Raw genomic sequence first — 12,558 nt, forward strand, 5'->3', positions numbered from 1 at the left:
TTCAGTTAGATTACATCATGGTCAGACAGAGATTCCAAAATCATATACTGGATTGTAAGGTATACCCAGAAGCAGTTACAGACTCAGATCACAATATAGTAGTGATGAAGAGTAGGCTGAAATTAAGACATTAGTCAGGAAGAATCAATACACAAAGAAATGGGATACGGAAGTACTAAGGAATGACGAGACATAGCTGAAGTTCTCTAAGGCTATAGATACAGCAATAAGGAATAGCTCAGTAGGCAGTAAAGTTGCAGAGGAAGGGACATTTCTAAAAAGAGCCATCACAGAAGCTGGGAAGGAAAACATGGGTACAAAAAAGGTACCTGCAAAGAAACTAAGGGTAACAGAAGAAATACTTCAATAGGCTGATGAAAGGAGGAAGTGCAAATATGTTCTGGGAAACTCAGGAATACAGAAATACTAGTTGCTGAGGAATGAAATAAATAGGAAGTGCAGGGAAATTAAGATGAAATGGCCACAGGAAAAATGTGAAGACATCGAAAAAGAAATGATTGTCGGAAGGACAGACTGAGCATACAGGAAAGTCAAAACAACCTTCGGTGACATTAAAAGAAAGGGCAATAACATTAAGAGTGCAATGAGAATTCCACTGTTAAATGCAGAGGAGAGAGTGGATAGGTGGAAAGAATACATTGAAAGACTCTGTGGGGGAAAATTTATCTGATGTGATCGAAGAGGAAACAGGAGTTGATTTAGAAGAGATACGGGATCCAGTATTAGAATCAGAATTTAAAAGAGCTTTGGAGGACTTAAGATCAAATAAGACAGAAGGTATAGATAACATTCCATCAGAATTTCTAAAATCATTGGGGGAAGTGGCAACAAAACGACTATTCACACTGGTGTGTAGAATGTATGAGTCTGGCAACATACCATCTGACTTTCGGAGAAGCATTATCCACACAATTCTGAAGATGGCAAGAGCTGACAAGTGTGAGAATTATCACACAATCAGCTTCACAGCTCATTCATCCAAGTTGCTTACAAGAACAATATACAAAAGAATGGAAAAGAAAATTGAGGATGCACTAGATGACGATCAGTTTGGCATTAGGAAAGATAAAGGCGCGAGAGAGGCAATTCTGACATTGCGGATAATAATAATGGAAGGAAGACTAAACAAAAATCAAGACATGTTCATAGAATCTGTCGACCTGGAAAATTAAAGGAACAATTTCCCTACCTATCTGGATATTGAAATCAAAAGATGCCCAGCCACAGTTACTAAGTTAGTTGTTATAAGTTAAGCTGACATTGTTAGACATTGCATGAACCTTAAAGATTAAAAAAATGACTTTTTTCATTATCTTACAGGGTCATTCAGAAAGTGGTGGTCAAATACTTTATATTAAACTCTGATAAATTATATTAACATTAAAAATATAAATGTAAAATTCAGTATTTCTTAAATTAATGAGAGAAGTTCAAATAACAATCTTACCTGACACGTTTCAAGCTAACAACAACTTCACAACTCTGGGAGATTTTGATATTCTTTATCTGGAACCAGTACTTTCCAAATGGCATTTCATGTAGTTTCACCCACACAGCATAACCATTTGGTGCACCAATCACATCTGGGCCTTTACACAATGAAAACAGAATCACTAACTAACAATCTTATGATTACAGATGCAAATTATTGAGATATTACATAATACCTACATTCCTACTATGAACACCCCCCCCCCCCCCCCCCCCCCAACTCCTCACTGACCAATCCCTTTAAATTTAAACAGTAAGATTCAAAAGGAGGAAAGAGGATTAAGGTTTATTATTTCACTGATGACAATGTCACTAGATATACAATCTGATGTTTTCCTGATATATTTTTAACTTGTAGAATTCTTGGGTGTCTGCCCAGGTCACAATGTCAGTTCTCCACAATATTTTGGCAAACCACACCACCTCAACACTACTACTAGGTTCAGTAAAGGATAATCTAGGCCTTCACAAACCAGGGCCTATCAAACCCCTACTAATGTGGCAAAGTGTACATTGGGGAAACCGTGCAGACAGTAGAAGAGAGGTGCTGTGAACATAGGCACCATTCTGAATTACAGCAGACCACCATATCAGCCATGGATGACCATCGTATAGAAACTGTCCATACTATAGATTACAACAAAACAAAGATATTTAGGCAATACTCCTCTTACTGGGAGTGCATGATTAGAGAGGCCACTAAAATTAGGGTCTAAGGCGGTCTAATTAACAAAGACAGTGGCCTACAATGAAATCAAGCACAGAACCCTGCACTGAGCCGAGAAAACCAAAAGTGTTCCCATACAGTGACGTTTGCATCAGCTGATGATAGCACAGACACTGGAGACCATAGTTTGCTACCAGGTGTCGCCACTTCCACAAGCACCATCACACCAGATGCAGGAACTGTAATGGGAGCATAGTGATGGAGGAGTAACAGTCAATATATATATAGGACACTGACAAGAGCTGAGAATCTGTCATCAAGAACCACCTGCAGATGACAAGAGACAGACTGCTGAAATATCGTGGAGAACTTATGATATTACCCATACAGACATTTGAGAATTATACAATCTCACTAGCGATGGAGCACAGGTGCGAATAGGACAAAGATGTGGAAAGAAACTGCGTGCGTGTGTGTGTGTGTGTGTGTGTGTGTGTGTGTGTGTGTGTGTGTGTGTGTTTTTTTCACAGGGGGAACCAACCAGGAATTCAGATTAATTTATTTAGAAAAGCCACAGTAATTAAATCTGAATGGCCACATGAAGTTTTGAATGATTCTACACCTACATCAAACCACCTTCACAATTCTCCATTATTCCAATCTCGTATATTGCGCGGAAAGAATGAACACCTATATCTTTCAGTACGAGCTCTGATTTGCCTTATTTTATTGTGGTGATCGTTCTGCCCGATGTAGGTCGGTGTCAACAAAATATTTTCGCATTTGGAGGAGAAAGTTGGTGATTGGAATTTCGTGAGAAGATTCAGTCGCAACGAAAAACGCCTTTCTTTTAATGATTTCCAGCCCAAATCCTGTATCATTTCTGTGACACTCTCTCCCATATTTCACAATAATACAAAACGTGCTGCATTTCTTTGAACATTTTTGATGTACTCCGTCAGTCCTACCTAGTACAAATCCCACACCGTGCAGCAGTATTCTAAAAGAGGATGGATAAGCGTAGTGTAGGCAGTCTCCTTAGTAGGTCTGTTACATTTTCTAAGTGTTCTGCCAATAAAATGCAGCCTTTGGTTAGCCTTCCCCACAGCATTTTCTGTGTGTTCTTTCCAATTTAAGTTGTTCATAACTGTAATACCTAGATATTTTGTTGAATTTACGGCTTTTAGATTAGACTGATTTATCGTGTAACCGAAGTTTAACGCATTCCTTTTAGTACTCATGTGGATGACCTCAAACCTTTTGTTATTTAGGGTCAACTGCCACTTTTTGCACCATTCAGATATTTGTTCTAAATCGTTTTGCAATTTGTTTTGATCTTCTGATGACTTTATTAGTCGATAAACGGCAGCGTCATCTGCAAACAACAGAAGGCGGCTGCTCAGATTGTCTTCCAAATCGATTATATAGATAAGGAAGAGCAAAGGGCCTATTATAATACCTTGGGGAACGCCTGAAATCACTTCTGTTTTACTTGATGACTTTCCGTCACTTACTAGGAACTGTGACCTCTCTGACAGGAAATCGCAAATCCAGTCACATAACTGAGACAATATTCCATAAGCACGCAATTTTACTACAAGCCGCTTGTGTGGTACAGTGTCAAAAGCCTTCCAGAAATCCAGGAATACAGAACTGATCTGAAATCCCATTCAATAGCACTCAGCACTTCATGTGAATAAAGAGCTAGTTGTGTTTCACAGGAATGATGTTTTCTAAACCCATGTTGACTGTGTGTCAATAGACCGTTTCCTTCGAGGTAATTCATAATGTTCGAACACAATATATGTTCTAAAATCCTGCTGCATATCGATGTTAATGATATGGGCCTGTAATTTAGTGGATTACTCCTACTACCTTTCTTGAATATTAGTGTGACCTGTGCAACTTTCCAGTCTTTGGGTACAGATCTTTTGTCGAGTGAAGGGTTGTGTATGATTGTTAAGTATGGAGCTAATTCATCAGCATACTCCGAAAGGAACCTAACTGGTATACAGTATGGACTTTTATTAAGTGACTTACGTTGCTTCACTACTCCGAGGATATTTACTTCTATGTTACTCATGTTGGCAGCTGTTCTCGATTCGAATTCTGGAATATTTACGTCGTCGTCTTTTCTGAAGTCATTTCAGAAGGGTGTGTTTAGTAAATCTGCTTTGGCAGCACTGTCTTCGATAGTATCTCCATTGTTATTGTGCAGAGAAGGCATTGATTGTTTCATGCCGCTGACATACTTCACATACGACCAGAATCTCTTTGGATTTTCTGACAGGTTTTGAGACAAAGTTTCATTGTGGAAACTGTTATAGGCATCTCGCATTGAACTCCGCGCTAAGTTTCGAGCTTCGGTAAAGGATCACCAATCTTGGGGATTTTGCATCTGTTTAAATTTGGCATGTTTGTTTCATTGTTTCTGCAAAAGTGTTCTAACACATTTTGTGTGGAGGATAAGCTCCATCGTTTGTTAGCTTATTTGGTATAAACCTCTCAATTGCTGACTATACTATTTCTTTGAATTTAAGCCACATCTGGTCTACACTTATATTATTAATTTGGAATGAGTGGAGACTGTCTCTCAGGAAGGCATCAAGTGAATTTTTATCTCCTTTTTTGAATAGGTATATTTTTCACTTATTTTTTGAGGATTTGGGGATTACAATATTCAATCTCACTACAACAACCCTGTGTTCACTAATCCTTATATCGGTTTTGATGCTGGTCAGGATTATTTGTTGCTAAGAGGTCAAGTGTGTTTTCACAATCGTTTACTATTCGCGTGCGCTCATGAACTAACTGCTCGAGATAATTTTCAGAGAATGCGTTTAGCACAATTTCGGATGATATTTTATGTGTACCTCCAGAATTAAACATTTATTTTTGCCAACATATCAAGGGTAAATTAAAGTCACCACCAACTATTATCGTGTGAATCGGGTATGTGTTTGAAATCAAACTCAATCTTTCATTGAACCTTTCAGCAACTGTATCATATGAACTGGGAGGTTGGTAAAAGGATCCTATTATTATTTTACTCCAGTTGCCGACAATTACCTCTGCCCATACTAACTCACAGGAAGCATCTACTTCAATTTCCCAACCAGTTAAACTACTTCTAACAGCAACAAACACACCACCGCCAACCGTGTTTAGCCTATATTTCTGGAACACCGGTAGGTTCTTCGCAAAAATTTCGGCTGAGCTTATATCCGGCTTTCAGTGCCTATAAGGATTTGAGAATCAGCACTTTCTATTACCGCTTGGAGCTCTGGTACTTTCCCAACACAGCTATGACAATTTACAACTGATATACCAGTGGTTCCTGTGTTCAGCCTGCACCCTTTGTGACTGAAGCCCATCTTGTGTTTTCCCGAGACCCTCTAACCTAAAAAACTGCCCAGTCCAAGTCACATAGCCCCTGCTACCTGTGTAGCTGCCTCCTGCATATACTGGACACCTGACCTATTCAGCAGAACTTGAAACCCAACTACCCTTTGGCGCAAGTCGAGGAATCTGCAGCCTACACGGTCGCAGAACTGTCTGAGCCTCTGATTCAGACCCTCCACTTGGCTCTGTACCAGAGGCCCGCAATCAATCCTGTTGACTATGCTGCAAATGGTCAGCTCTGCTTTCATCTTTCAAGCAAGACTGGCAGCCTTTACCACTTCTGTTAGCTGCTCGAAACCATAGAGAATCTATTCTGATCCAAAGCGACACACATCATTGGTACCGATGTGGGCAACCACCTGCAGCTGGTTGCACCCTGTGCTCTTCATGGCATCCGGGAGGACCCTTTCCACATCTGGAATGACTCCACCTGGTATGCACACGGAGTGCACATTGGTTTTCTTACCCCCCTTATCAGCCAAGTCCCTAAGGGGCCCCATAACGTGCCTAACGTTGGAGCTCCCAACTACCAATAGCCCGAATCTTGCAGGCTGAGTGTTTTCCTCTGAAACAGGACAGGTGACAGCAACTGGCTCAGCGACTGTGTCAGCCACAGACAGCACCTCAAACCTGTTTGTCAGACAAACCTGGGAGGACTTATGTGCGGCCACCTGGGAAGTCTTTTGCCACCTGCTTTGCCCCGGGGCAACCTCACACTCGACCACAGGTGAGGGGCCAGCCTCAGTGCGAGCAGTAACTGGGTTGGCCACCGGTGAGGACCGATCGGAGGACTCTGATGCGCTGGACATCCGTTGGACCCCCACGGCCGGCCCACAACAGTGGTGCCCATCCACTGAAGCCCCAAGCTGTGTGACCGGAGCCTTCGCAGCCTGAAGGTGAGAGCGAAGTGTCACCAATTTGGCTCACATCCACACACAACAGTCGCAGTCCCTGTCCACACCAAAGACCGTGGAAAACTAAACTATGCAGGTAAACGGACTATCGGCACGTGCTGTGCAACTCTAATGTAGACCCTGACGAAAACACACGAACTGTGTCTAGTAATACGCAGATATTCAAGAACCTGTAATATATCACAAAATCAGTTTACTTTCTGATGCAAACGAGAACGTGAGAACTGTGGCTATTAGATTTTAAATTTACACGTAGAAACTCAAGAAACCAAACTATTAAAGCACACAGATGATATAATAAAATTTGCTCCTGGTTAGAAACTCATAAATGTCACAAAAGCGATTTACTTATCTGTTGCTGCGTCTGTCGCGGTCGGCTACTACTGCCTGACTGACTGAATGCTGAATGCAAGTTAAGCAGCTTAACCACAGTGTGCTCTTGTTATGTCACTATACTCCTTCTGCGCCATCATAAGGGGGGGGGGGGGGGGCGGACACACACACACACACACACACACACACACACACACACACACACACACACACACACACACACACACACACACACACACAATTTTTGTAAGTGAAACATGCATACAAACAAATCTGAGGAATGAGTAGTTAAATACACATTTATCTAGTAGTTAGCTGTAATGGAAAGTGGAAGGATTTCTCAGATTTCAATACAGTGCATTATGTGGATGCAAGTACAGCTGGCACCTTCCTCTGATAAAGACCTGTAAGTAACTCTGTTAAAAGTGAAAACTGTCAAAACATGCTGTTTTAGTGGTTTAAACTGGAGCTACGGTGTTCATCTTGGGCACACTAGTATAAAGGGTGTCACCATGTCCAGTCATGGGAAGCAGACAAAACAGGACTGACATCAGTAAATTGTAAGTAGTTGTGGTAGCAAGAGATAGGAAGGGTCACCCTGTGCATGACTCAAGACCTCATTCAGCACCCTCTACTCTACACCTGCATTCACACCCACAGACCACAAGCTACCATACAGTGCATGCTAGAGGGAACCTTCTACCACTGGTAGTCATTCCCTCCCTCATACCACTTCAAATGGAGTGAGGAAAAAATGACTCTCTATATCAGGGTTGGTCACGGCGTGCAAAACTTCACATGTGCACAATGTGTTGAACATGTGTGGCTCGAGGCCTGGACTGTCTTGGCACATCTCAGCTTTGCTCAGCCCTTCTCAGAACTACTCGGTGCACTGCAAAATTTCATTTTGCAGTGTGATCCGACATTGTTTCTTATTTCATTTACTTTGGTGGTGTCTACACTGTACATCCTTCACTATTTATTGGTGATATATGGGAAGTCCACAGCTTCAGTGCTTGTTTGCACAAAAAAAGAGGCAGTCTAGTAATTTGTTGTCCAACTTTTAAAAAATGAGTGGGAATCACAGAACAGAAGGATGAGAATTACACAGTCACATAATCAAACGATACCTCAAATTTGCTATGGAATGGCATTACAACACCATGCAGAAATAATTTAAGAATCTAGCTGATAACGAAACGGCAAAAATTAGAACAATTGACAGACCATTCGTACAGGATTCATTTTTCTGTACATCAAAAAGCACTTTGTGCTAAATTAGTAGCCATGGAGCACCTAACAAAAATGCTGGTATGAATAGTAAATTTTCTGAAGTCACGTACATTATTACATTGGCAGTTGCAACAGTATTTTATGGAACTGGACGGAGACTATGTAGACAGTATGCACTGGTGCAAAGAATATTGGTTAAGAAAGAGTACATGCTTCGAATGCATTTCTGATTTAAGGCCTACTATTGTTGAGTTTCCAAAGGACAAAAGGAAACCAGGAACAAAAATTGGGACATCCAAAATGGATTGCAGACCTCTCACTGTAAGTAGATTTGACTGCAGTCTACCCACAGTAAGATGTCACAAAGTGAGAAACGACTTATTTCTGATTTGGTGGAGATGCATTTAAAAAGAAAACTGCATTATGAAAGGGGCAAATTCTAACCAAAAAAATCATCCAAATCCTCATGCTCACTGGCTTTAAAGAAAACATGAAGATCAAAGAATTCATCACAGCATTCAGCAGACTTTTCCATCGATCTGCCGAGATCTTGAGGTGGTGTCAGGTAATGTGCCAGATATATCACCATCATTCTTGCATGATATTTAGACAACATGCCTCATTACCCTCACCATGTGCTACCTGAGACTGCTCATTGAATAAAATGTAAAATGTTGCCAGTTTTGTTTTATTACAGTATACAGTTAATGCTTTGTCTTTGCTGAGTCCAAAAAAGGACATTTTGGCCTGAATTTCACAATCTGAAAATATTCTGTCATGGACTGAAAAAGGTTTCAAAACACAGGGATGCCACCCTTCTCACTTGAACGAATTATTTTTTGAGCTTCTAATTTGTGCCTAAAATGTCCGGTAAAGATTTTTTCTACTTGTGGTTTCCAATAAAGCTGTGATTTCAGTCTCTAGATTCCGACCTATAACCTGATGATATTTTTCATCCTTGGCATGCCACATACTCTTTCTTCCTTTTTTTCTTTGACTAAACTTATCAGTTCCTCATGGTTCATGTTTCATGCACAAGAATGTTAGCCGATTGCACTGAACAAGACAAACTGATCTGAATTTCATCGATTGTTCTCAGACATCTGTATGTCTGGGTAACAAGATCAGCTACATTGTCACAATACACCTACTGGCATACTGATTTGAAAACATCAGTTGTCTTCAGCCAATGTCAGTCATCGGCCGAATCCACTGATGTGAAAGCCACTGTGATTGCAGCTGAGAGAGAGAGAGAGAGAGAGAGAGAGAGAGAGAGAGAAACTGTGGAGCTAAATTGATTCAAATGACTTCAGACCTCTGTCAGCCTCTCAGATAACACATGTTGCTATATACCATGTGATGTGATCTTCAAAGATTTAAAATCTAAGTTCGAGTGTACAATTCCAAATGTCTAATCACCAACAAAAATGTGTTAGTACAGAGTAAACACTGATGACCCACGCACAAGGCAGAGGTGAGTTGGCAACAGTTCCTCTCCATACAAGAGCTTGAAAAATCCTGCTAGTGACAGTAGTGGGAAGCATCTGAAATTGAAGCCACAACAGTCAGCGCTAGTACATTGACAAGAAAATGTTGCTGGTGTGATAAATATGCAAGGTGGAGCTGCAGAGCTTGCTGTTATGATGGTGCTGAGGTTAAGACAAGAGTTATCAAATGAGCTGTTGGAGATAGACCTTACTTTTCCATCAAAATTTGATGTCAACACCAGCAGTTCTACAAAGGTTTTCCTTAGCTGTATGGTCGATGTCCGAGCAGTCCCCCAAATTCGGCTAAACTTAGGAGAGATACAGCCCCCTCCTTTCTGCCATCCTCATTTTGCATCACAGTTGCAGAGAAAAAATATAGTTGCAAACAGCTTAACCATACACCTGAAAGTGCAGTTGGAGAAGCCCTGAAGTGGGTTATTCTCCTCCTGCAACAAGTAAATGAGTAAGTATGAGGGACATTCAGTAATTAACCCTTTAACTGCTCTGGACGTGTTAACGCGCGTGCATTTGTATCTGCCCTGTGTGCTCTGAATGTGTTTATGCATGCCACTAGTCCTTCTACCTGATACTCTGGACATGTCCATGCATAGACACGTTCAGAGTACCAGGTAGAAGGACTGGTGGTGTGCATAAACACGCTCAGAGCACACAGGGACAGGTACAAAGGCACGCATGTTAACACATCCAGAGAAGTTAATGGGTTAGAGAGACAAATTTATTTAGGAAAAACTCATGTATTTTTACAAAATGAGTCATTTACACTTCAAACATAATCCCCATCAATATTACTAAGCTTGTCTGAACAATGAACTAATTTTTTTTAACCATGATGCAAGGAAGTCTTTGCTTTGTTGTTTGAGCCACTTTCTCACAAATTCTTTGACCACCGTGTTGTTGCAGAACATTTTTCCACATAATGTCTCCTTGAGTGAAAAAAAAAGAAAAAATTTGAAAATCTGACAGAGACGAATCTGAACTGTATGGAGGACAAGATAATATATCCCAACCTACTTTTTGAATGGTTTCCTGGGTCAGTTAGGTGGTGTGAGGGTGAGCATTGTCACATAACTATATCATGCTATTTCTTTGAGATCCATGACATTTTTCTCTTATTGCTGGCTTTACTTTGTTGATCACCATGTCTGATTAGTTCACACTATTTATTGTACACTAATCTTCCAAATAATCACGAAAGATAACACTTTGGGCTTCCCAAAAGATGGTCAACATGATTTTTCCTGTTGATGCTTCCCTTCTGAATTTCTTTCAGATAGGTGAGCTGGTGTGCTATTTCATGCTTTCTCTTTTGGACTCTGCTTCAAAATGGTGAACCCAAGTTTCATCACAGGTTAAAATTTGTTTAGAAAAGGAGTCATCTTTCCTTTCATAGCTTTCTTTCAAATTAGCACATACTACGAGTCTTGTTTCTTGTGTTGTTGCATTAACTCTTTCACAATCCACCTTGCATTTCTTTTTCCGGAACATTATGACCACCTACCTAGTACCCAGTTTGTCCATCTCTGGCATGGATAACAGTGTTGACGCATCATAGCATGGAAGCAATGAGGCATTGGTAAGTCGCTGGAAGGAGTTGGCACCACATCTGCATGCGCGCCCCCCCCCCCCCCCGCCCACACACACACACATGTCACCTGATTCATGAAAATTACGGTGAGGGCAGTGAAGAGCTCTGACGCCACGTTCGATCACATCTCGGATGTGTTCGATCGGGTTCAGATCTGGTGAGTTGGGGGAGAGCACGTCAACTGGAACTCACCACTGTGTTCCTCAAACCTCTCCCTCACACTCCTGGCCTTGTGACATGGCACATTATCTTGCTGAAAAATGTCACTGCTATTGGAAAACATGATCGTCACAGAGGAGTGTACATGGTCTGCAATCAGTGTACGATACTCCTTGGCATTTGAAATTGTTTCATTTCTATATCAATTTTTCTCTTCAAATACTGAATTTCCCTAATAAATAAAAATAAGACAATGTTGTCTTTTTACATATCACTTCATTTTTTACTGTTCTCCATTTGAAAAGTTCCTGTAATCTGTCTCTTTTATGATACAAAAAATTATAACAAATTCTTCCAGAAACACTCAACAAAATGCACACATCAGTATGTAACAAATCACTGTTGTCCAGTAGTCTGAAGCTGTCCCAGTGGCATATCAAGCATGCTATTTTTGTGTTTTAAGACTTTCATAGTGCAGCTGATAGTAATATTAGAGAGAAAATAAATGTTTTTTTTTTCAGAAAGAGGAAAGAATATTCACAAAATGAAGACACTCTCATTTTCAACAGCATTAAAGTCTTGTAAAAGGAATTTAACGGAGAAAAATAGTTTCATCTTCAGAAAAACCAGGACAAAACACATCCATGCACTGACAGACCTTTAATCTCCCATAACTTTGAAACAACTAAAACCTCATCAATTGTGTGTTGTCTGGGATGCAGTTAGTACAACACAAGCTCCCTACAGTTAAACCAAGTATTGTATGTGGAGGCAGAAGTCAAGCAGATGAACTATGTGGTGCTTTTGGTACAAGCTAGAAAAACTGTACATAATTGAAAAATAGTTACTGAGGACAAACAGCTTGAACATAAACCAAAGTATAATATAAAACCAACCAGTTTACAAAATATCAAAATGCTCACTCCAGGTAAATGTCGGTCTAGTCTGCAGCTTGTAACATTTGCAGACAGATGACCCCAGTACAGTCACAAAATTAATCAACCAAAAAGCTGGGTTAAACAGAAGACTAACCTTCCTGCTACTTACTTGGTATGATATGGTACTGAATCACAAAATATCTTCACTGCACATTACAATGGTTAGTTGCTTCATCCTGCTACTTCCTCTCGTCTGGCAGTAAATGGGAACATAAGATACAGTTCTTTAAATTAGTACTGAAACCCAATCTACATACACAGTTTTGTGCATAACTGTGAGGAGTTCGATTTATAGTGAATTTAACAT

At 40.4% G+C, this 12,558-nt stretch overlaps 1 protein-coding gene across 1 annotated transcript in view; it reads right to left on the reverse strand.

Annotated features, from left to right (window-relative positions):
• Positions 1-12,558, reverse strand: part of LOC126298951 (uncharacterized) — a 68,046-nt gene that overhangs the window by 19,935 nt on the left and 35,553 nt on the right. The window contains exon 3 of the mRNA XM_049990555.1: positions 1,469-1,610. Within this exon, the coding sequence (XP_049846512.1) occupies positions 1,469-1,610 (142 nt within the window). The remainder of the gene's footprint in view (positions 1-1,468; positions 1,611-12,558) is intronic.

The sequence above is a fragment of the Schistocerca gregaria genome, chromosome X (genome assembly GCF_023897955.1).
Source record: "Schistocerca gregaria isolate iqSchGreg1 chromosome X, iqSchGreg1.2, whole genome shotgun sequence".
NCBI lineage: Eukaryota > Metazoa > Arthropoda > Insecta > Orthoptera > Acrididae > Schistocerca > Schistocerca gregaria.